At 34.9% G+C, this 26798-nt stretch overlaps 1 protein-coding gene across 2 annotated transcripts in view; it reads left to right on the plus strand.

Moving 5' to 3' along the window:
* Positions 1-26798, plus strand: part of COL4A5 (collagen type IV alpha 5 chain) — a 224292-nt gene that overhangs the window by 180525 nt on the left and 16969 nt on the right. Inside the window, exons 37-44 of one of the 2 annotated variants that reach the window (XM_035006996.1) lie at positions 10345-10471; positions 13728-13808; positions 14446-14544; positions 15071-15121; positions 16340-16525; positions 18223-18231; positions 23196-23204; positions 26293-26426. In XM_035006996.1, coding sequence (XP_034862887.1) covers positions 10345-10471; positions 13728-13808; positions 14446-14544; positions 15071-15121; positions 16340-16525; positions 18223-18231; positions 23196-23204; positions 26293-26426 — 696 coding nt within the window. The remainder of the gene's footprint in view (positions 1-10344; positions 10472-13727; positions 13809-14445; positions 14545-15070; positions 15122-16339; positions 16526-18222; positions 18232-23195; positions 23205-26292; positions 26427-26798) is intronic. The other variant, XM_035007003.1, reaches the window with a different exon arrangement.

Raw genomic sequence — 26798 nt, forward strand, 5'->3', positions numbered from 1 at the left:
TAGTAAGGGATTTTACTCCTGTGTGAAATGGGGAGTGACTGGAAGGAGTAACATGATTGTACTTAAATTTAAAAATATATCGTAGCTCCTATTTTGGAACTATATCATAGAGGAATAAGGATGAAAACAGTGGGACCACTTATGACACTATTTAAATAATACAGACCAGAGGTCTTGATGGCTTGGATCAAGGTGGTAGCAGTGGAAGTGATAAGAAACATTCAGAATCTGAATATATTTTCCAGGTCAAGCCAGATATCATGGGCTATGAGAGGAAAGATATCATGGATGACTCTAAAGTTTTTATCCTGAGCAAGTTTGAGAATGGAGTTGCTACATACTGAGATAGGAGAGATTTGGGGAAGCAGATTTGGTGGGAAAGATCAGGAGCATAATTTTCTGATTGTTATAAAAACTTCTATATCCTAATATTATAAAAATAGACCTATGTCTTTTCTTCCAGTACTTTCATGATTTTGTTCTTTGTATTTACATCTTTAATCCATGGGTTTTTTCTCTCTGATGTGTGAGGTGAGGAAGTAATATCATGTTTTCAAAATAAATACCCAGATAACCCAACCCCATATGTTATAGATTCCATTCTTTACTCATTGATTTGAAATTCCATTTAAAATTTTTCTAAATTTTTTCATATATGTTTTTTTCTGGACTGAGCAAATGTTAACATTTATATAATGGAACTAAATTACCATAACTCATATCTGAATTTATAATGAATGTCAGCCAAAAAAAAAACATATTTCAATTGGCAAATATCCACAGTATATTCAACTCTTCAAGCAAGAGGCTAACTTAGTTTCTTTCTCTATGCAGCCTTCAAGTATATTTCAGGAAGCAAATTCTACACTAAACTTAGATACTTGCAGAGTTGATAAAACAGAAATCAGGTATTTGAAGTAGTCTGTTGTTTCTTTCATATGGTATTGTTTTATCATATAATGGTGACACATTGAAAAAAATAAGATTTTATAGCTCAGTTCTTAGTTTGCACAGTTCTGATATGCACAAATTTGTTACCACAATTTAGTTAAATAACATCAGTCCACAACAACACAGTTCAAACTTAAGTTACCATGGTATATTAGCTCTTCATAAATCATAATCACTATAAATCCATAAATCACTGTATACAGAACTTGTGTATCATAATCAGTGAACGATTATTTCACTTCTTTCAAATTCTGTCACTGATTAGTCACCGTGAAAATGTTATTCCCTTAATGCTCTTATAACAAAGCATGTAGTTGTGTTGCCTCTTTGTCTCATTGATAAACCAATGTGAAATTTTAAAAATACGGATACTCAAAAGAGAAAATTAACCAATAAAGATGAAAGTGCAAAAAAAATTGGAAGTGATAATACTGGAAATGACATTTAAAGCTAATATAAATAGGGTTACAGACAAAATAGCCAGCCATAGGAATATTGACACTGCCACCATTGAGAGACTTTAGAGGTGCAGACAAGGAAGTTCGTGAAAGCAAACTTAGCAATATATGACTTTTCTCTATACATGTATAACTTATATGAAGAGAGATTTTAAAGTTGTGGGAAAAACTTTTAAAGGTCATGGAACAATCATATTTTTCTCATTATTAAGATCTCTTTTACATGGTTTTAGCTTGCATCTTCATTTTTATAGTTCCATACTATTGTGCAAAGTGAGACTGCCTATATTATAGAGAGAGTAGAATTAAAGTTTCAGAAGACATAATAGTATGATTGGCGGATGTCAAGCATAAGAAAAAATTATATAATTAGTGAGTTGTTAAAAACAAGGATAGTGGTGGGGCAGTCCAAGAGGGTGGCATAAGAAGATACTGAACATACCTCTTCCCATGGACACAGCAAATCTGTAGCTACATAGGGAACAATTAATTCACTCTGAAAAAAGACCTGAAAACTAACTGAACAGCTTCCTTCACAACAAATAATAAAAGGGCAACATCAACGGGTAGCAGAGGCAGAAATATGGTCTCATCCAGAACCCCACCTCCACTACCCACAAGCAGAAGGGATCTTACAAATCTGGACCTCCTCCCTGAGGAGTTAGGGGTTCATGCCCCACATCAAGCACCCTAACCCCTGGGACCTGTAACAGAGAGACAATCCTCCAAAACATCTGGCTTTGAAAACCAAAGGGGCTTACATCCAAAGGGCTGTGGGGAACTGAGATGCATTTCTTAAAGGGCTTGCATGCAGACTCACCCACCTCAGGAACCAGTGCGAAAGCAGCAGTTTGAAGGTGCCTGTACTATTTGTGAAGGAGATTCATTTGCTAATATTAAAGCATCTGCCAGAGGGGCAGGAGTATGTTGGAACTCTCTTTGGAGTTGGAAGTGCTGGCAGGCACCATTTTTGTACTCTCCCTTTATCTTGATAGTACTGGCAAGTGTGACCAGCCCTTCACTCTCCCATTGCCCCACTAAAGATGGCAGGCAAGCACCAGCCCTAGATTCTCCTGTTGCCCTGCAAAAGAGCCACATACCAGTTCTGTGCTCTCCAGTGGCCCCCACAAAAGCCAGCAGGTGCATGCAGTCCATACTGGAGTCACTCCTTAATCATCAGGCTCTGGTGGCCAGGGGGCTGGCATTCCTAAATCCCACAAGACTGTAACAATCAGAGAGACAGTTCTTGGCATGCTACCACCCCCGCCCCAGACCACTACACAGACAACATACTGAAACAAATCCCCAGTCTGTCTGCGAAAAAGGCCTATTACTTGTCTTGGAGCTTCTGCCTGAAGGGCAGACTTAAAAGTTTGGCAAAGATCTAGAGGCTACAGGAGTGCTCTCAGGGAATGTAGGCTGGAGTATGCCATCTTTGCATTCTTCCTCAGCCTTGCTACAGCTTGCTGGTACCTCCCAGAAAGGATTTGGTACATTTGTCTGAAGCCCTGAGCTTTTCAACACCTCCAGATCCACCTAGTCTGCAGGCCAGCAAGGTTTACTATTGTGGCACCACAGGACTATATATATTTGCATACTTTTAAACTGCTACCTCAGGATCTGGCTTCCAATCAGCCTGAAACTAGGTACTGACAGAGATTCCTCCCTTTAGAACACTGACAGGTCTTGGCACACCCTCAACAACTGAGACATATCAAGAATAAATTAGGCTGCTTAGACAATTACAAAGATTTGAGAGACAACAAGGAACTTAGGTCTAAGGTTGATGGATAAATTGTATCTTTTACACAAGGCTACTCCTTCAAGACTGGGGTAAGTAGCTGTTTTGCTGAAGAATACAATAACTGAATTGAAAAGTACACAGGAGGGGTTGAAAAGGAGACTACATGAAGCAGAAGAAAGTGATCTAGGAGGTAAGTGTGAAACTCACCCAAACAGAACATCAAAAAGGAAAAAAAAACCTTCAAAAGTAAAGATAGCTTAAGGGACCTATGAGGCAACATAAATCTCAATAACATTTGCATTATAGGGGGTCCCCGAAAGAGAAGAGATAAAGGAGAAGGAAACTTATTTAAAGAAATAATGGCTGAAAACCTCTCTAATCTGAGGAAGAAAACATTCAGATCAAGAAAGACCATAGAGACCCAAATAAGATGAACCCAAAAAGATCAACACTAAGACACATTATAAGTAAGCTGTTAAAAGTTAAAGAGAGAATCTTAAAAGCAGCAAGAGGAAAACCCCGTGTTATGTACAAGGGAACCCCAATAAGACTATAAGCAGATTTTTCAGCAGAAATTTTGTAGGCCAGAAGGGAATGGGACAATATATCCAAAATCCTGAAAGGAAGAAACTTCCAAACAAGAATACCCTCCCCAGCAAGGTTATCATTCAGAGTTGACAGACAGATAAAGACTTTTCCAGACAATCAAAAGCTAAAAGAGCTCATCACCACTAAACTGGCCTTACAGGAAATATTAAAAAGAGACTTCTTTAAGCTGAAAAGGAAGTGCATTAATTAGTGACAAGAAAACATATGAATGTATAAATCTCAAAGGTAAAAGTAAATCTATAGTAAAAGTAGTGGATTAATCACTTACAGATCTAGTATGAAGGTTAAAAGACAAAAGTAAAGTAGAAGTAACTCTAAGTACAATAATAAGTTAAGGGATGCACAAAATGAGAAGATGTAAAATGTGACATCAAAGACATAAAATGAGGGAGGAGTAAAAATGTAGTTTTCAAATGTGTTCAGACTCAAGTTACTATCAACTTAAAAAAGATTTTAATCTAGGCTGTTATCTGTGAGCCTTTTGGTAACCACAAAGCAAAAACCTATAATAGATCCACAAAAGATAATAAGAAAATATAATAGCATTAAAGAAAGTCATCAAACCACAACATAAGAGAGCAAAAGAAGAAGAAACAACAGAGAGGAACTACAAAACAGCCAGAAAACAATTAACAAGATGACAGTAGGTACATACCTATCAATAATTACTTTAAGTGTGAATGGACTAAATTCTTCAGTCAAAAGACATTGCATGACTGACTGGATTTTTAAAAAGACCCAGTTAATAGGCTACCTACAAGAAACTCACTTGAAGTATAAGGACACACCCAGACTGAAAGTAAAGGGCTGGAAAAAGATATTCCACACAAATGGAAACCAAAAAAAAAACTGTATCACACAAAATAGACTTTTAAACAAAGACAGTATTAAAAGACAGGGGAATTACATATGATAAAGGGATCAATCTAATAAGAGGGTATAACATTTGTAAATATTAATGCACCCAACATAGAAGCACCTAAATAAATAAATATTAACAAACCTAAAGGGAAAAATTGACAGCAATACAGTTAATAGTAGGGGACTTTAATATCCCACTTACATCAATGGATAAAGATTAAACAACATGCTACTGAACAACCAGTGAGCCAAAGAAGAAATCAAAGGAGAAATAGAAAGAATACCTTGAGAAGAATGAAAACAGAAATACAACTTTCAAAAATCTATGGTGTGAAGCAAAAGCTGCTCTAAAAGGGAAGTTCATAGTGATACAGGCCTACCTCAAGGAACAAGAAAAATCTCAAACTAAATTTACATCTAAAGGAACAGCAAGAAGAAAAACAAATGAAGCCCAAAGTTAGTAGAAGGAAGGAAATAAAAAAAGGTCAGAGTAGAAATAAATAAAATAGAGACTAAAAATAGAGCTGGTTCTTTGAAAGGATAAGCAAAATTGACAAACCTTTAGCTAGACTCACCAAGAGGGGGCTCAAATAAAAAATTAAATTAAATCAGAAATGAAAGAGAAGGATTTACAACTGACACCACAGATATACAAAAGATCATAAGACTATTACAAATAATTATATGCCAACAAATTGGGAGAGCCTAGAAGCAATGAATAGATTCCAATAAACATACAATCTTCCAAGATTGAATCATGAAGGAATAGAAAATCTGAATAGACCAATTACTAGTAAACAGATTGAATCAGTAATCCAGAAAACCTCCAAATAAACAGAAATCCAGAACTACACAACTTCACTGGTGAATTCTACCAAGCATTTAAAGATTTAATATGTATCTTTCTCAAACTTTTCCAAAAAATTGAAGAAGAGAGAACACTTTTGAACTCATTTTATGAGGCCAGCATTACACTGATACCAAAACCAGTCAAGGACACCACAAAAAAAAGAAAATTACAGGCCGGTATCCCTGATGAACATAGATGCTGAAATGCTCAACAAAATATTAGCAAACCAAATTAAACAATACAACAATTAAAAGGATCATATACCACAATCAAGTGAAATTTATTCCAGAGATGCACAGATGAGGTTTACATCTACAAATCAATCAATATGATACATCACATTAATAAAATAAAGCATAAAAATCATATGATCATTTCAATAGATGCAGAAAAGGTATTTGACATAATTCAACATCCATTTATGATAAAAACTCTCAACAAAGTGGGTATATAGAGGGAATGTATTGCAACATAATAAAGGTCATACATGAGAAGCCCACAGCTAACATCATACTCAGTTGTGAAAAGCTGAAAGTTCTTCCTCTAAGATTAGAAACAAAACAAGGATGCCCACTTTTGCCACTTTTATTCAACATAGCATTGGAAATCCTAGCCAGAGCAATTAGGCAAGAAAAAGAAATGAAAGGCATCCAAATTGCAAAAGAAGGAGTAAAAACTGTCACTATTTGCAGAAAAATAAATGTATATGTGTGTATGTATATTTATACTTTATATTTATTAAAAAAACCCTAAAGACTCCACCAAAAACTGTTAGAGCTAGTAAATTCAGTAAAGTCACTGGGTACATAGTCAACATGCAGAAATCTGTTGCATATCTATATACTAACAACCAACTATCAGAAAGAGAATTTAAGGAAACACTCCCATTTATAATTGCATCAAAATGAATAAAATACTTAGGAATAAATTTAACTGAGGAGATGGAAGACCTATACTCTGAAAACTATGTCATTGATGAAAGAGATTGAAGATACAAATAAATGTGAAATTATTCTATGCTCATGGATTGGAAGAATTAATATTGTTAAAATGTCCATATTACCCAAAGCAATATACTGATTCACTGCAATCCTCATCAAAATCCCAATGCTATTTTTCAAAGAAATAGAAGAAATAATCCTAAAATTTGTATGGAACCACAAAAGATTCTGAATAGCCAAAGCAATCTTTTTTTTTTTCTTTTAAGATTTTATTTATTTGACAGAGACACAGAGAGGGAACACAAGCAGGGGGAGTGGGAGAGGAGAAGCAGACTTCCCGCAGAGAAGGGAGCTGGATGCAGGGCTCAATCCCAGGACCCTGGGATCATGACCTGCGCTGAAGGCAGACGCTTAATGACTGAGCCACCCAGGCACCCCTAGCCAAAGCAATCTTGAGAAAGAACAACAACGCTGGAGGTATCATACTCCCTAATTTCAAACTATATTACACAACTATCTATAGTAATCAAAATAATATGGTATTGGCATTAAAACAAACACACAGATCAATGCAATAGAACAGAGAGCCCAGAAATAAACCCACACAAATATAGTCAGTTTATGACAAAGGAAGCAAGAATATACAATGGGGAAAGCACAGTTGCTTTAATAAATGGTGTTGGGAAAAGTTACAGCCACAGGCAAAGAATGAAACTAGACTACTATCTTATACTATACACAAAAATGAACTCAAAATGGATTAAAGATTTAAATGTAAGACCTGAAACCATAAAACTCCTAGAAGAAAACAGGCAGTAAGCTCCTTGACATTGGTCTTGGCAGTGTTTTTCTGGATGTGTCTCTAGGAACAAAGGCAATAAAAGCATAATAAACAAGTTTGGCTATATCAAACTAATCTGCACAGCCAGGGAAGTTGCCAAGTGAAAAGGCAACCTACTGAATGGGAGAAAATATTTGCAAATCATATGTCAATAAGGAGTTAATATCCAAAATATGCAAAGAACTCATACAGTCATTAAAAATGAAACAAAGAATCCAATTAAAAATGGGTAGAGAAACTGAATAGACATTTTTCCAAAGAATGCATACTAAGGGCCAACAGGTACATGAAAAGGGCCAACAGGTATTTGACATGACTAATCATCAGGGAAATGCAAATCAAAACCACAATGAGATATCACTTCACACCTGTTAAAATGGCTATTATCAAAAAGACAAGTTTTAGCAAGTGTTGGCAAAGATGGTGAGAAATGGGAAGTCTTGTGTACTGTTGGTGAGAATGTAAATTAGTACAACCACTATGAAAAATAGCATGGAGGATCCTCAAAAAAATTAAAAAAGAACTATCATATGATCATCAATTCAACTTCTGGATATTTATCTAAAGAAAATGAGAACACTAACTTGAAAAGATATACACATCCCCATATACATTGTACTATATTTACAGTAGTCAAGATGTGGAAGCAACTTAAGTGTCCATTGGTATATGAATGGATAAAGAAAATGTGGGATATATATACAAGGGGGTTTTACTGAGCCATATAAAAGAATGAAATCTCACCATTTGTGACAACATGGATGGACCTTGAGGGTATGATGCTAAGTGAAATAAGTTAGAGAAAGACCAATACCATATGATCTAATTTATATGTGGAATCTAAAAATAAATAAGTAGACAAAAATTTTTAAAGAATGAGCTAATAGATACAGAGAACAAAGTTGTGGTTGCCAGATATGGGGGTGGAATATTGGAGGGTGGGTGAAATGGGTGAAGAGGGTTAAAAAGTACAGACTTAGCTATAAACTAAATAAGTCATTGGATGTAATGTACAGCATAGTGACTATAGTTAATACCGTATTGTATATTGAAAGTTGCTAAGAGAGTAAAAAAAAAAGTTTTTATCACAAGAACCAAAAATTTTATAACTATGTATGGTGATGGATGTTAAATAGATTTATTGTAGTGATCATTTTACAATATATATAAATATAAAATTGTGTTGTATACCTGAAACTAATGTTATATGTCAATTTTATCTTAATAAAAAAAGAATTATATCAAAGGTTAACATTTGAACAAATGTAGATATTTGTGGCTTAAGTCTATTCAAGTCCTATCAAGCTTTTGCTTTGTAAATAGAATTTTCCTTTCTCAGAGTGATTTACAAGATTTCTGGCCAGTTTGTTGATGTTCTGAGTAAACTCTCCTTATTTTTTATTTCTTCTTGCTTACCTTTTTGGAAGCTCATTGCTTTCTCTGAAAGTGTATGAATGATAAAAACTTAGATAAAACTTAAACTAGCAAATTGTAGTCCTTTTCAGAAGCCCTGGTGAAATATTTACTTTCTTTATACAATTTAGAATAGGGCCGTAGAGTGGTGAGAACTGTAGTGGGGAACCAAGTGCTAGTTGAAATTAAGAGATTTGGGTTGTTTGTAGAACTTAACATAAATCACCAGGAGCTTGTTTATTGCCTTTCAAGTTTACCATTAGCAGACTATTGGAATTTTCTTCTTGTTTTTCATTTTGATATATAAATGTCATTGGTTCATGAATAACAAGAAGAATTATGATAGTTTATTCAAAGCTTTTCTGTGTAAATATCTAAGGTGGAACCAGTTCAATCCAGAATTTAATTGTATACCTATTATGTGTGTAAAAATGTGCTAGATGTTATATGCAAACAATGAATCGTGGAACACTACATCAAAAACTAATGATGTAATGTATGATGATTAACATAACATAATAAAATTTAAAAAATGTGCTAGATGTTTGATTTATAAGGGTTCAGACCAAAATACATATATTCCCAGCCCAATGGGATGTAAGGAGAAAAGGAATTAGTTAAAAAGGCTTTTGCCATAATGCAGAATCATTTGAGTCACAAATAGATGATCTTATTCACCTAGACAAGCACAAGCACTAAATGGAGAAGGAGGTATTCAGTAGATGATGTTGAACAGTGACACTTTGTTGGAGAGGTCATGATCCTCATGAGCAAAGCAGTGGACACTGGTAGATTTAGAGTTACAGCATGTTCTCATTGTTATCGGGGAAAACTTGTTTTAACTTGTGAAAGTGGGTATGAATTCTAAGGCTCTATTAGAAGGAAACATAATGCAAAAGTTCACTGAGCAAAAGTGGTTACATATGAATTGTCCCTGACTCCAAAGGAATGTTCAGTGTAGTTGAAGAATCAAGACATGCATATGTGAAACCATTATTGATTTGACAGAATAAGAACCTTCCCTACATTCTTAGCATAAGCTTTCTTTGTCCTAGAAGGCTTCATGGAGGATATAGGATTTGAGATGTTCACTGAAGAATTGCTAGACTTATTCATGTTAAGATTAAATTTACTTTTTGCAGTAGAACCTACTGTAACTATTGTTGGACATAATTATTGTAAGCAGTGAATTTCATTGTAGCATACTAGGGATAACAATTACAGGTTCAAATCAGACTATCTGGATCCAAATGCAGACCCCACAACTTATTAGTTGCAACACTGTAAAATGGGATAGTGTATTTCTTACCAAATTGTTAAGGATTAATGAGATAATACATTTACATATTTTAGAAATAGCATGAACTCTGGAGTCTGACAGACTTGGTTCAAATTCTAATTCTGCTGCTTGCTAGAGCCATTAGGCACTTGAGTTCTCCAAGATTCAGTTTTCTCATTTATAAATAGCGATGATAAAGCCTAACTCAAAGAGCTGTTGTGATGATTAAACAAAGCATTTTCAGGCTAAATTTCTACAAGTAATTAAACAAAACATATTATGTAAAGCACTTAGCAGAGTGCCTGACATATAATAAAAGCTCTTTAAATAATGTTATGTTGTTATACAATCTAAGTCATGTAGAGACTCAGTTTTATCTTCTTATTCGTGGTTTTAGGGTGAACCTGGTCTGCCTGGATACCCAGGAAACCCTGGAATCAAAGGTTCTAGGGGAGATACTGGTTTGCCTGGATTACCAGGGACCCCTGGAGCAAAAGGACAGCCAGGCCTTCCTGGATTCCCTGGTAATATTCCTTTTCTTAAATGCTTCCTTCTCTCCTTCCTATCAACTCTAACCCATACCACAGAGCAACTTATTTGGCAGACTGCTATTCTGTTTCCCAATGAGATACTGACTAGCAACATCATCTTGAACCAGCTCTTTAACTTTTCTTTGCCCAAATTTCTTTCTGTATAAAATGAGAATGAGTATTACCAGCTCAGCAGGACAATATCCTCTGGGCAAAAACTGTTTGGTAGAGCATTTTTCAATCTTTGACTGCTAGCCACAAGTCAATTAAGAGACCTTACTATTTTTGTAGGTGATAATATACACTACCAGATCTTAGCCTGCTGCTGATTCTCTTAGAAAGTTGTGCTCAGGCACACAGTTAGGTGGCTTTTGGTAGGACAACTGTTCAGTTCTTTTATATGACAAGGACTGAGTCATGCAAGCAAAGGGACTTAGCATTATAGTCAAGTAGGTAGCCTGAACTACAGTTATACTATCTGCTCTGTTTATGCTTGTATTTAATTTGTTCGTTTGTTTGTCTTTTGGATCGCACAGTGGCATGGATAGAGTGGGCCTTTGGTTATCTTTTCCTTAACGTTTTATTGAAGTATAATGTAGAGTAAAATGTACAAGACTATAGATGAGTTTTTACCCGTATATATATATATACATGTACCCACCACACATATCAAGATATAAAATAGTTTCCTTGCCCCATAAAATTTTACCCATGCCCCTTCACAGTGAAACCACCCCCCGCCAAGGTAACACTACTATTACCATCAAGTAATTTCACCTGTTTTTGAAATTCATATAAATGGAATCATACAGTATATATCCTTCTGTCTGGCTTCTTTTACTCATGCCTGTAAGATTCATTTGTCTTGTTGCATGTGTCAGTAGTTTTTTTTTTTTTTTATAATTACTCTGTAATAGTACATTGAAGAAATACATAATAATCAATAACCCATTCACCTGTTGATGGACTCCTGGGTTGTTTCCAGTTTGAGACTATTAAAAAAAAGATGCTATTAACATTCTTTGACATGTCTTTTGGTGGACATACATACTCATTTCTCTTAGACAATAACTTGATAGTAGAATTACTGAATCATAGAGTAGGTATACGTTTAACTTTAGTAGATGGTGCCAGTTTTCCAAAGTGGTTTTATAAATTACAGTCTCACATGCAATCTATGAAATGTTCCTGGGTGGCTACTGGTGGCTTGTCATGATTATATTGTGGTTAGTACTTTGTATTGTGAAATGTCCAGTTGCCCATGTCCTCACCTCATTTGGTATTGTCAGTCTTTATAATTTTAGCTGTTCTGGTGGGTACATAGAAGTGTCTCATTGAAGTGTTAATTTACATTTTTAAATGAATAACAATATTAAACACCTTTCCATATTCTTATTGGCCCTTTGGATAGCATCTTTTTGAAATGCCTGCTCCATGTTGTTTTGCTCACATTTATTGGATTGTTTACCCTTTTTTCTTACTGATTCAGAGTAGTTCTTTATATATTCTGGATATGAGTCCTTGTCAGATACATGTATTACAAATATGTTCTTTCTGTCTCAAATTTGCCTTTCATTCCTAATGCTGTTGTGTGATGACATTTTCTTTCTTTTTTTTTTTATTTGAGAGAGAGAGAATGAGAGACAGAGAGCATGAGAGGAAAGAGGGCAGAGGGAGAAGCAGACCCCCTGCTGAGCAGGGAGCCCGATATGGGACTCGATCCCGGGACTCCAGGATCATGACCTGAGCCGAAGGCAGTCGCTTAACCAACTGAGCCACCCAGGCGCCCCAATGATGACGTTTTCTTAATACTGTTGTGTGATGAACAAAAGTTGCTAATTTTTTTTTCAAAAGTTAATTTTAGTAAAGTCCAGTTTATTAATTATCTTTCATAGTTAGTGCTTTTTGTGTCCTATTATAAAATATTTGCCTACTCAAGTTTATGGACGTATCCTTCTATTTTTTCTGTAACGTTTAAGGTTTAAGCTTTTATATTTAGGTTTATGATTTGTTCGAATAAAAATATTTTTATGGTGTGAAGTAGGGGTCAAGGTTCATTTTTTTTCAAACAGATATTCAATTGCTCCACACTGGTTTTTTTTCTTTTAAAGAACCTGGGATCTTCTGTTCTGCTCATCAAAAGACATCATTAAGGAAATGAATAGAGAAGCCACAGACTTGCAAAACATGTATCTGACAAATGACTGATATCTGGGATATATAAAGAACTTATACAATTCAATAATAACAAGATATACAATCCACTTTTTTTAAATGGGGAAAACTATGAACAGACGTTTCACAAAAGAAGATATATGGATGGCCAATAAGCACATGGAAAGGTGATCAATATTATTAGCCATCAAAGAAATGCAAATTCAAACCACAATGAAGTAGCACTACATTCCTACCAGAATGGTTATTATTAAAACAACTGATATCACCATATGTTGTACAAGGATCTGAAGCAACTGGAATTCTGAAACATTGTTGTGAGTGTCAATTAGTTTGGCAGGTTTTTTCTTTTTAATAAGATGCACCATATGCCTACTCTGACTCAGCAGTTCCATTCCTATCTAGGTATTTATCCAAGATAAATTAAGACATATATCCGCAAAAATACTGGTGCAGAAATATTCATAGCAGTGTTACTCATAGTAGCTAAAAACTGGAAGTAGAACAGATTTCCGTAAATTGAATAGATATTCATAATACCTAAAACCTGACAATGACCCAAATGTCTGATAATAGATGAATGGATTAAAAAATTGGTATATCCATACAGTGGAATCCTACCAGTTCTACCAATGTAATATTTTGGTGATTATTTTTATTATGAATATATAATAATGCCAGCCTCTGGATAAATCACTTTAAAACTTAAAATTATTCTTAAAAATATTGAGCAAAGGGCGCCTGGGTGGCTCAGTTGGTTAAGCGACTGCCTTCGGCTCAGGTCATGATCCTGGAGTCCAGAGATCGAGTCCCGCATCGGGCTCCCTGCTCAGCAGGGAGTCTGCTTCTCCCTCTCCTGCTCCTCCCTCTTGTGCTCTCTCTCTCTCTCACTCTCTCTCTCAAATAAATAAATAAAATCTTAAAAAAAAAATATTGAGCAAATACCAGCATCTTCCTTGTTTTTCCCCCTATTCTTCACTGTTTCTGTGCTAACTCTATAAATTGTAAGTTTGAGTTGTAACTCTTAAAGCAATGCAGTTTTTCTTCTATTACTAAATTGAATTCTTTATTCTAGGAACCCCAGGACTTCCTGGAGCAAAAGGTATTAATGGTCCTCCTGGGAACCCTGGCCTTCCAGGAGAACCTGGTCCTGTAGGTAAGCATGAAACCTAAGGATTAGTTGTAAAACTAAAGCTCATATTCATTTTGGGAAAGTCAAATAATTTCTGGGAGCTGTGAACAGTTTTTAGACAAAGAAACTTAGTTCTACTTGTTAGGTACAAAGGAAACAACTTTTTTTTTTTTAAATGAACAACTCTTAAAAAAAAGTTACTTAAAATTATTACTTTGGAACCTTATTTGGGGGGGCTCTTTCCAGGGAGAGTTATTTCAAATATCCTACAATTAGTGGAAGCTCTGGTATTTTTCGGAATGGCAAAGTGTAGCACTGTTGTTTACTGAGTTCTAAAGCAAGTCACTTCTCTGGCCCCACATATGAGGCCTATAATAGCACCCCATTCCACCCCCACACCTTACCCTCCTTGATATTCTAAAGCTAGATTAAAATGAGAAACTGGAAGTTTTTGGATACTGAGTGAATGATAAAGTTCTTCCTTATTAGCCTTTATTCCTTCTGTGCTTCTTTTTCACAAGATTTCGTCATTTAAAGGGGTGTCTCAGGTACTTTGTGTCATTTGGATAGAACTATTTGAAGCTAGTATGGAGAGAATGGGGAATATGGAAGGAAAGGGAATTGGGAGGATAGGTATAACCTGCTGTACCCTGTGCTTTAGGTGGTGGAGGTCGTCCTGGGCCACCAGGGCCTCCAGGTGAAAAAGGCAACCCAGGTCAAGATGGTATTCCTGGACCAGCTGGACAGAAGGGTGAACCAGGTGCTATATTTTTTCATTGTTCCTAATTTTCTAATTTCTTTCTTGTCTTCTTTAACTTTTGCCCGTTTTCATCCACAATGAAATTATATCTTCTTTCTTAACCTCTAAGCTGCTATACACTTTTCCCTTCCTAAGTACCTTCTTGCACTCTACTGAGAATATTACTTCACGTTTATCAATCAGGTTGCCTCCTTATAAAAAACTCCATATCCTTTCTTGCCCAGTTTTTCATGTGAAGAAGTTACCCAGCTCTTTTTATCCTTTCTGGATGACCTTGTTTCACTATGCAATCTATATTCCATTTATAGATCTATATGTATATAAAGATATATTTAACACTTATCACAAGTAGAATATGTCTTTATAGTTTTCTCATGTTTGAATTGTGGTTCCATGTTGAAAACAAATCTTCTGCATGTTTCATATAACATAGTAGCACTCAGTAAAAAACTGAATGAGCCAAAATAATTTGTCCTTGTTTCATTTATTATTATCTATTTGAGAGTTTGGATTTATGCTCTGACAGGTCAGCCGGGCTTTGGAATCCCAGGACCCCCTGGACTCCCAGGACTTTCTGGTAAACTTTCATAAAACATACTAGATCAGTCCATATAAAGAGAATGTGCTCCAGTACATTTATTTTTCCATCTTCACCACTTACTGTTATAAAATGCACATACAACCCCAGAAAACTCAAAAGCTAAAGTTATATCTTAAAGCAGTTCTTAATTAACAATTTAGTAGAAAGAGTTGTGCTACATAAAAATGCATTCTTAAGGAAATTTACATATAAATATCCCTTTGTTAATTTCATAAGTAACTGCTGAGGAAATGATAAAGAAAGCAAAATTGTAGAAAGAGGTAGATTTCACTAAATTTTTTAAAGTCTTTCAGCTGGAAAAAAAATCCTCTTTTCTCCCTATGGAAACAAAACCAAAGTAATATAAGGAAACTTTTTAGAAACATGTACCAATAACAAAAATGGAAAACTTCATATTAATATGCATCTTGCGTTTTGGGTGGGTATGTGCTCATATACATCTACGTGCCCTCACTTGTTCTTACTTTTCATTGTAAGCACCAAAGCATTAATTGAATGACTGATTGTGTGTACAGATGTGCCTGTTTATGTTTTGAAGTGACCATTAGCTATTCTATGGAAGTTTTTTTCAAACTACAGACATATCTCCTAGAAATTCCTATATCCTTCCCATGATCCCAATGTCAAAATTATTACTTTAATGTGCCACTGTTACATCGCTTTCAGGTATGTTGGTGGTGTAGAAAAAAAATGTTGAGAATAGTTTGTCTGGGTTGGGATTCTAAATCTTGAATAGAATTGTCTTCAGGGACATACAGCAACCACTGAAGATCCATATCTTCATTAGTCTCAAAATTAGCCTCAAAATATTTCTTCAAGGAATTTCCCCCAGCCATCTCTAACCTGTTCATGCCAATACTTTAAGCCTTTCTATTTTTTCGATTTTTATTTTCTCACAGCTACTGATCATGTGATCTTTGCTCTGTGTCCTAATACAAAGGGTATCTTTCAGGATCCAAGCTATTATTGTTTTTATATTTCTATACATACTCTAATAAATATTTCTGTAAGCAGTTGAATATATTTCATAAAACGAATGGGTTTTTTGGACGGGTGAGGAATTTGGTGGGAGATAGAAATGATCCTAGCAAATCCCATCACTTGTTCTAATAAGAATGAATACATTTAGCCTTATAGGCAAGCCTAATACAGGCAGTATCTAATTTGTTTCCTACTGTCACTTTGCTTTCATAGGTCAAAAGGGTGATGGAGGATTACCTGGCATTCCAGGAAACCCTGGCCTTCCTGGTCCAAAGGGAGAACCAGGCTTTCAGGGTTTCCCTGGTGTGCAGGGTCCCCCAGGCCCTCCTGGTTCTCCGGGTCCAGCTCTGGAAGGCCCTAAAGGCAACCCTGGGCCCCAGGGTCCTCCTGGGAGACCAGGTATGTACATGAGTGGTAGGGGAATAGTCTGTTTATTCATTAATTTATTTCATTTTGCTGGCAGGTTATTCAGTTTTTAGGACTTAAGACTGTAAGAACTTCTTACAAGTAAATAGCTTGGTTTATACCTAGCTCCATCCATTTCTGTGGCATCTAATAATTCTTTTCAGTAACGCCTTTCATCATTTACTTAAAGTTGAACTAAAACAAACCAACTTGGAGGAAAAAAGGAAATAGTGGATTTATTAGTCTTTAATAAAAACATAAAACTATACTGATAACCTGGCAGCAAAATGCCATCTGCATTTTTAATGTGAGCTTCTCAGCATGTCATCACAGAAATCATTTTAGTGATCACCCCATAGATGCTTGTGGTCCATACCAAAGTGTTGCTATGGTTCTCTCATATGATCAGCAAATGTCACCAAGCACAATAAAAAATTTTTTATCTTCTCTAGGAACTAGGCAATCAAATTTATCTTCAACATCACAGCATGATTAAATTGAATAGCGATCTCTTCATACCAGCTTCATGTCTATACCTCATTTGTCTTGTGTTAACTGCTCTTGTAGTCTCAATTTTGCATCCAATGTTCGCTTTTCATTTTGTGTATGTGCTGTGTCACTTCATTTTGCTGTTTGGAAATGCTTGTTTTCATCTGGGATTAATGTTGCTGAGCCCAACCACTGGTGACAGATTATTAACAGATTTTTGGGACTTAATATTCAGTTTTTATATTTTGAGAAATTAAAAACTTGGCCTTCATTGATTTAAAATAATAAGAGAAATCTAAGGTTAAAGAAACAAAACAGTTGTCCTTTTAGCCTTTGAAAGTCTGACTCATTTTTTAAATGTATTTAAAAATAAAAATCTCCATTTAAATTACCATAAACTCTGAAGTGATTGGAGTTAATTTTAATAAGATATGCTCTGAAAACATGAATCAAATGGGATCACATACTTTGTCCAGAGGATCATTTCAAAACCAGATTTTATCTGATCTGACTTGACTGTTTATAGAGGGTGTTCAGAGTTTTACCTTGTTTTACTATTGAAGAAAACCAGTGAAAATCACCTCAGCCATATTAACTCTTGCATGTGAAGAATTGACACCAATGTCTTGCTTGGTTATGCATGCAATAATTACAAAATAAACCAAACTATTATCATTTTTTATGTTTTAATCAGCACTCTGATTATTTGTTTTTTACTGGTAATGGAGCTCACTGTGGAACATTTTTGTGAAATGTGTCAACATAAAGACATTAGTCACAAAGGTGCTTTTAAAAATTACTGTTTCTAAATAGTAGGAAGAAGAACACCTTCCTCATGAGTAGTTTGCGACATCTCAGTTTATTCATAAACTGCAAATTAAAATGGAGTTTTAAACCCAATTGATCTTAGAATTAGTTGTTTTTGAGCTCATGGTAACGATTATTATAAAAATGTTTTTTTTGTCCTTCAAAATATGTCACATGTGCTGTCTTTGTTTTAGTGCTGATGCTAAGTGGTAATAATTTGGTTTATCTACAGGTGCATGAATATGAACTTCCAGAGTATTCTTTTATTGAATTAAAGTTTAACTTGAAAGAAGTTAGTGTAATGCTTTAGTTTCTTGATATTGCTAACAATTTTGATATTTTTCCTTTTTGTTAATGATGACATTGGGCCTTGGTGAACTTTGATCCCTATCCAGGTCCTCCAGGTTAGCTCCTTAACTCCAAAGTAGTAACTGCATGAACTTTGAAACTTTTCTTAAATTTTTATATATATTTATATGTATGTGTGTATATATAGTTATACATATATACATGTATATGTATACATATATGTATATGTGTATAAGTATGTAATTCTATATATAATTCCTCTCTCTCCATATATATATATATATATATATATATATATACCTCTACCTAATATTTTCAAGTGTTTGAATGTATTTTAAGAGCATATATGCCAATTCAGTTCTTACATGTTGATCTGTCTCTGAAAGCTGAAAGAACTGTAGAGTCCAATGTTTGTATCTATTGGAATAACCCAAAATTACCTAGTTAGGAAAACTAACATTTTAAAATTCATATATTTTTTGTAATTTTTAGTCAAAAATTTATAGTACCCAAAAGTGTATTGTATAATATTTTACCTTTACCTTCAGAGTAGAGTATATTTCTTATTTTTGTTTTATATCTATTAATGTAAATGAAATCAAACTATCCTTCAAAAAGGCATTCTTTTTTTAACTTTTTATTTAAATTCCAGTTAGTTAACATACAGTGTAAATTAGTTTCAGTTACAATTTAGTGATTCAACCTTACAAACAATATCCATTGCTCATCACGAGAAATGTACTCCTTAATCCCCATCACCTGTTTCACGAACCATCAGTTCTCTATAATTAAGAATCTCTTTCTTGGTTTGTCTCTGTCTTTTTTTCCCTGGGCTCATTTGTTTTATTCTTAAATTCCACATATGAGAGAAGTCATATGGTATTTGTCTTTCTCTCACTGACTTATTTTGCTTAGCATAATACCCTCTAGTTCCATCCATGTTGTTGCCAATGGCAAGATTTCATTCTTTTTTATGGCTCAGTAATATTCCATTTTATATATATATATATATTTTACATTTTCTTTATCCACTCATCATTCTATGGACATTTGGGCTCTTTCCATAATCTGGCTACTATAGATAATATAGATAAAATACTATAAACATCAGGGTGCATGTATCCCTTTGAATTAGTATTTTTGTATTCTTTGGATAAATACCTAGTAGTGCAATTGCTGAATCATAGGGTAGTTCTGGTTTTAACTTTTGAGGAACCTCCATACTGTTTTCCACAGTGGCTGCGCCAGTTTGCATTCCCACCAACAGTGCAGGAGGGTTCCCCTTTCTCCAAATCCTTGAAAAGGCATTCTTTTTTAAACAATAATATGTATTATCAGATCCTGCAAATATGCAATTCTTGACTTGCCACAACTCTTGTAATTTTCCAAACCATCCCATCTTCACATTTTGGGTTGTCACAAGGTTTTAAATTCTCCTGCTATGAAAATGAACTAATAGGTATAGAGTAAAAAAATTCCATACAACCGACACAGATTAGAAGCCTCTTACTCTTATTTGAATTATACGCATAAAAACATTACACACTGAAGAATAGTTATTGGGAGCTGTCCAATGGAAAATTGCTGATTCACAGTGAGAGATGTTAACCTAATTAGGAGTAAAAGGAACCACAAATATCTGAATGTGTTTATTATGTCAAGATAAATAGACCTTTTTAAATTTCTAAGGAGGAACTAAAATGGGGAAAAAGTGTATTCCTAAGTTCTGACTATTGGGAATGGCAGGAAATTTTATGAATTAAAAATTCGTAATTTTTCAAGATTCTTTTTGGGAAGCCATCTTATCTGAACAGATTCCCTAGTTACCTATTCCTACTTACTACATCACTCCTTCCACAAACCTATAATTTCATAGAGCCATAGAGTATCTGATCTAGAAGTGACCTAAGTTTTATACTTTTCAAAGAGATATTACTCACCAGACACTTGTTAAAGATGGCAAGACACGTTTTATTTAAGACTATTGCAGTAGGGGAGAGACAGTTGCAATAGGGGAAAGAAACTGAGTTCAACTGAATACAACAAGGATAAATGGGGATTTTAGTCAACCAGCAGAGTGAGGGAGTCAGTAGATGAAAAGTTACTAACATGAAACATCAAGGGTAGGTAGATTCTTGCTAAACTGGCCTAATAGAATTCTTGCTAAAGTCAGGCCAAAGACTTAGACATCAAGGTTGGGGGATAAGGGACTTGATCAGATATCAGCAGTGGGGGGACTCTCCGTAAACTGACTTGCTCAAGGATTCTTGCTAAAACTAGACTTCAGCATACCAAAAACAGGGCCAAAGAATGAGGCCTAGTTGAGAGGAAGGGTCAGGGGAGCCTGTCTAAAGTTTAATTAAGGAGAGAATCTTCATCACATACGAGAAAACTGAGGTCCAAAGATGTTAAGAAGCTTGCTCAAGGTCATACTGTTAGTCACTGGCATAGCTGGGAATCTGACTTAGGGCTTCCCAGTGCTCTGTTCAGTGTCTGTTTTACTAGTAACATATATCATCCTCTGACAAAGGCAGTTGTATGGCTCAATGCTTATGATCTGGCTTCTTATTCTAGTTATAAATATAATAAGTGATGAAGCAAAGCTGCTTCTGCCATTTTAGGAGACTCTTAGTTACAGCAGACTGGACCTTGCCTCCACTCTCTTGTTTTCTGTTACCTCATAAGTTCCACCAATCCTTATTAACTGCTTCTTGAGTTTTTCCTAAATGGATGTCATCAAAAAGATTAGGACAAGTGCATACTATTTAACTATCACCATGATAAAGAGAAAACTTAGGGTATACTTTGAAGTAATTTTGAGTACTCCCCTTTCTGACTTGCATAGAAGTCTGCTGCCTTGATCACTTCCAGATTTTAGTTTTGGCTAGAAGATTGCTTTCTTCTGGGGCACTAGATTATATTCAAAGAAGAAACAGGGAAGTAGCCACATCACTTTTAAACCAACTTGACATCTTATTTACCAGATGTACTCTAAATTACATAGTTATTGGAACCTGGTATCTACAGTGTTCTCTTCTTTGCAACAGTTGAAGACTACAACCTTAAGTGGAAACTGGATTTAAAATTGATGTTATATGCAACTGATGAATCATTGAACACTACATCGGAAACTAATGATGTACTATATGTTGGCTAATTGAATTTAAATAAAATAAAATTTGCCAATCAATTCATAAGCTTATCTTTAGTTATTACCACTGATGTACAAGACTTTAGGTATTTTTATTTTATTTTTTTCAGTTAAACTTTGTTAAGTCATTTGAGAAATAATGGATCGATCACTTCATGTACAAAATTGACTTGGCATATAACTCATTAAAATTTTAATTCTTAGAAATTAAAATCTTAGAAGTTTTGCTATGATATGATCTGAAGTTTTCTTTATTAGTTACTCAGACCAAAATACATATTTCAGTGACTTTTTTCTAAGCATTCTTGTTATTGGTCCTTCTATAGCAAATACATATATAAAATGTCTTTACTCAAATTCAGAATTATCTTAGGTAGGAATTCTATTTTATTTAACTAATTGTGTGGCCAGACTCTCTCAAACTGTCATCTTGAGTCAGTTTTCTGTATGTGGTTTAGAAACCATTTAAACAAACAGAAGCTGATTTTTAGCCTTTTGAATTTCAAATTATCAAATGCCTTGAAAGTTTATTGCCTGGCAGTAATAATAATGTTTTATATTTATGTGACATGCCACCATTTACATCATATAATGTACTTTTATTAAGAGCTCCTTGAAGGCAGAGTTTGGGTGTAGCTAATCTTTGTGTACCCTGTAGCACCTTGCACATGGCAGATATCAGGTCTATATTTTTAAAATGGAATTTGACCTTTAAAACAACTCTGCGAGGGAGGTTAGGGCAGATAACACTGTTCCTATTATGTGGGTGAGAAAACAAGCTCAGAGATTGAATTGTCCACAGTCGCATAGATGTAAATAGTAGAACCAACAACAGACCCTAGGTCTTCTAAATCCTAGATTCAGTGCTCTAGCACAATTTATTCTCTCTGCTAAGCTCAGTGTTTATAAATCATAGCAAGACTTCTAAGGAAAGGAAATTGTGTTTATAGTTAATTAACATTAACCAAGAGTTGGCCTATTTATAGGCTTTTTATCTTTTTATTTAATGATCCTTTTTTTAAAAAGTTAATAGCCTGATTTAATACGTGCATTGAAAAATAATAAAGTAAATGTGATATTTTCTGTGGTTTGGGGTAGGATACTGCATGTCAAAATATTCTTAATGTACCCCTTCACTGATGGTCTTCACATTTTTGGAAAATTTGGCTCTTTAACACTCAGTGGTGAACAAATACATATTGGCTCTTTCTCTTTAAATAACTTGTTATAAGTAATAATTCACAGAAGAAAGCTTCTTGATGAATTAGGAAAAAAATCAGAATGTGGCTTCATAGAATGATTTTCAAAGAAGGCAAATAGAAGTACAGTTGGTAATAGCCATTGTGTACTTACATTTTAATTTCTCTAGTCACCTGTGATCTCTGTATTTTTGTCTAATGAGGCCTTTAAGGTTAACTGTACCTCTCTGAGGTGGTCTGAACATATCAAGAAATTTGCACCTTGAGTTTTTACTAAAGGAAGGCAGAGGCCAAGATAAATGTAAGCATTTATCTAAAATTATCCCTTTGTGAAGGGAATGGAAGGCAATCAGTGAAATGGTACTGTCTTACCAACTTTAATGTTTGAGATGCTAACTTTTGGAAAGCCACAGTAGCAGTGTTAACATGATATCTTTAGTAGAGTTTTCCATTTTTTGGATTAATGAAAGCGAGCAGCTTATTTCCTATAATAAGCTCTATTTGAAAATGTTTGGCTGTCTACACTTCTGTATGGTTCTGTTTGCATACTGATTATGCTGTAGATATGAGAAATGCTGGCAAAGAGGATTATTGTTTAACTTGTGCTATAATGTGAACCACTTCTAACTCATAATCTTATTTTGTACTGTGTGATGTCTGATACTGCTAACATCGATCTTTGGGCTTTGGTGAACTCTGATCTTCCCAGGTTTTCAAGGTTAGACTCTTCACTGGTCAATTCTTTTCTTTTTTTTTAATGTTTTGTATGTATGATAAGAGAAATGCACTTTTTGTTTTTTTTGCTGTAACTCAGAAGTCATTGAAGAGGGCTGTTATCCTCAAATACTACCTGCTCTGGTATTTAACATATTGGTAAAGGTAATGTGACTTGTTTATAATCAAGTTTGAAATGACATTAGGTCTTTGTAGCTTCATAATAGGTAATCCACATGTGAAGACATGTTGAATTTTAAATGGATATACACTTGTTATCTTTAAGACTGCATTAAGATTTTTAGGCAGGCATCTGGCCTATTTATAACCTCTGCAGATTGGTTTTTGTTGCATGACATTGCTCTGACATGTGTTTATGTGGCTATTTTCAAAAATGGAAGAGGGTTAATATTGAGTACTATTAAAAATAAAATGTATATGTCCCTTATGTCATTAGCAAGTCATTAATTTAAATTTGAGGGACTCCAGAATGGAAGGTCTGAATTAATAACATGTAAATTTCCCAATATTTTCTTTTAATTGCAGAAAGAACAATGCCCATAACATGCCTAATTTTTTTTCAAATATTCTGATAACTTTTCAGACTGGGGAAGAGGATCATAAATTATTCCTTTTTTTCCCCATCTTAATCTTACTTCCTCATTGTTAGGCTGATTAACAGATAGTTTATTTTTTTTCCCCAATAAGACGATTTACTACCTGATTTCTAGTCCAAATTATACATTATGGATGAAACTAATACTTTTGCTTAGAAAACCCTATCTAGGGGTGTGAGCTCAGCAGTTGTTCTTGTTTGTTTATTTTAGTGCAAAATACTCCAACCCTTACTTTATGATTGGGAAGAGAATTTCTAAGTGTGTCTGTCTGGTTGCTGGCCTTGGGTGGACTATATAATTTAAACTGTTTAAAGATAAAACAGTTGTTACACAGTTGTGGACATGCTTCTTCTTTCTCATGTGCCAGATAGAATAGTGTTATATTATGAAATCACATAGAAATAGCTGAAAGTTTTAAAATGGACTCATATTTTAAAGATATGTTCTTACTTTCAGTTTTACTAATAAGGTAATAGTAGTAGTAACAATTTTTAAAAACCTCTTACATAATTCTTACTATGTACCAGGCACTGTGTTGTAATTTATACATATTATCTTATTTAATCCTTGGATCAACCTGGTGAAGTAGGTACTATTCTTATTTCCATTTTAAAGAGGAGGAGATTGAGGCCAAAGAGATTAATAAACTTCCTAAGGTCTAACAGCTAATAATTATTGGAGCTGGGATTCCAACCCAGCATTCCAGCTCTAGAGTCCAGCATTCTTAATCCATATGCCATGCTGCCTTGTTAGCATGTAGTCACTGATTCTGGGTAGAGTATTGGAAGGGAACTAAAGTCTGAATTTTATCTCAGATCAGAAAGATGACCCTTTGTCCATAGGTAAGCATGAACTCAAGTATTCTAAATTCATTTGCCTATAATATTTCCTTCAAAAGTAATCACTACATACCTTCCTTTTTTGTTGAAACCAATGAAAAACTAAGGTTACCAAAGAAGAAAATGTATAAGTGCTAACTGTTGCTTGTTCATCATTTAGTGCTTCATAATTAGTTTCTGAAGGCAGAACTAGTTGGTCTTAGCTTCCTCCACTGCTTAGCAAGCAAGTAACAGCTATTTCCCATCTAGTGACAAAAGATGTGGCCACTGATAAGATCTTGTTGGTTGTTTAATGGACCTGATATCTTTATTTAGAATGAAAAGTTAAAAACATAGTATAAGGAAAAGAACTTAGCAAAATCCTATTTTAAATAATTTTATTTATTCACCAGACATATGCAGAATTTTTCTTCAGAAATATTTAAAAGGCAAAGAATATGAAAACATGTTTAAAATAAATTCAAAAGTACTATATTGAATTAATAAATTTCTGACACTAAAATATTACCATTTATTAGTAAGCATGTCACTAAAATGAGATTAAACAGCTTAAGTAACTATCTTAATTGCATAGTAATAAAAGCTAAATAAAACTACTTACAAATACTACTTACAAAATAACTACTTATAAGTAAAGCAATCTGGGGTACCTGGGTGGCTCAGTCGTTAAGCGTCTGCCTTCAGCTCAGGTCATATTCCCAGGGTCCTGGGATAGAGCCCCACATCAGGCTCCCTGCTCAGCAGGAAGCCTGCTTCTCCCTCTCCCACTCCCCCTGCTTGTGTTCCCTCTCTCGCTGTGTCTCTCTCTGTCAAATACATAAATAAAATATTTTAAAAAAATAAAGCAATCTACTGTTAATCACAATGAGACAAATGGCTTGAATCCCTGATTGCCCTACAGTAGTGATTCTTTTTTTTTTTTAAAGATTTTATTTATTTATTTGAGAGAGAGAGAATGAGAGAGAGCACATGAGAGGGGGGAGGGTCAGAGGGAGAAGCAGACTCCCTGCCGAGCAGGGAGCCTGATGCGGGACTCGATCCAGGGACTCCAGGATCATGACCTGAGCCGAAGGCAGTCGCTTAACCAACTGAGCCACCCAGGCACCCTACAGTAGTGATTCTTAAAGTGTGGTCTGGAACCAGCAGCTTTAGTTAGAGGGCACTTATTAGAATGCACATTTGTGGGCCCCTCCCCTGCCTTTCTGAATCCAAAACTCTGGGGGTGAGCCCAGGAATCTGTTCTAACAAACTCTCCAGGGGATTCTGATGTATGCTTCAGTTTGAGAACAGTGCCCTATGTATGGTGTTTGTTTCTTTTCACTTAAGTGAAACACTCAGGGATTACAGAAGCAGTCTTTATTTTAATGTCCTGAGTCCTGTCTTCAAATATGAGCTTATGAGATTTAATGTTTAATAAAATGCAAACTAAAAAGGACTGCAGACCAGTGTTGATAACAAAAAGAACCCAGCCCAGCTTATATTAGAAAGAGAGTTAGCATAGGTCTGTATGTTTTGACGTAGTCTGGATTTTATCCTGCAAACTAATAGGATTTAGAAGACTGATATTTTAGAAGCCAGGCTTTTATACTACTTTTATGCTATACTGAAATATGGCCATTTGTTGTGCATTGTCAAGGTCTACCAGGTCCAGAAGGTCCCCGGGGTCTCCCTGGAAATGGAGGTATTAAAGGAGAGAGAGGAAACCCAGGCCAAACTGGGCAACCTGGTTTGCCTGGTTTGAAAGGAGATCAAGGACCACCAGGACTCCAGGTACGAAATGAGAGTAGAAATTTGATGAGAAAGGGGTGTGGGTGTTTGCATTCAAAATGAGAATTCTAAGCTGTATTTTTTTTTATCAGTATTTACTGGTCAAGGCTCTATGCATGCCTTACTGGTGAATTACAAAAGAAGAAAAAGGCAAGTTTTCTATCTTCTTCCAACTAAAGGGACTTAGCTACTTTATAGTTAAAGGGTTCCTCAGAAGACATTTTACCTGGAGTCATTGATATGTATGTGATTTAGGTTTGAGAAACCTTCATTTCAGTGAAAGCAAATTCATAAAAGAAGATGTATATATCAGAGCATTACATGTGGATGAGACCATTCATAAGGAAGTAATTATAGTTGAATGGGGATATTTTA

Source organism: Mirounga leonina, unplaced genomic scaffold (genome assembly GCF_011800145.1).
Source record: "Mirounga leonina isolate KUSES-001 unplaced genomic scaffold, KU_Mleo_1.0 Mir_101664, whole genome shotgun sequence".
NCBI lineage: Eukaryota > Metazoa > Chordata > Mammalia > Carnivora > Phocidae > Mirounga > Mirounga leonina.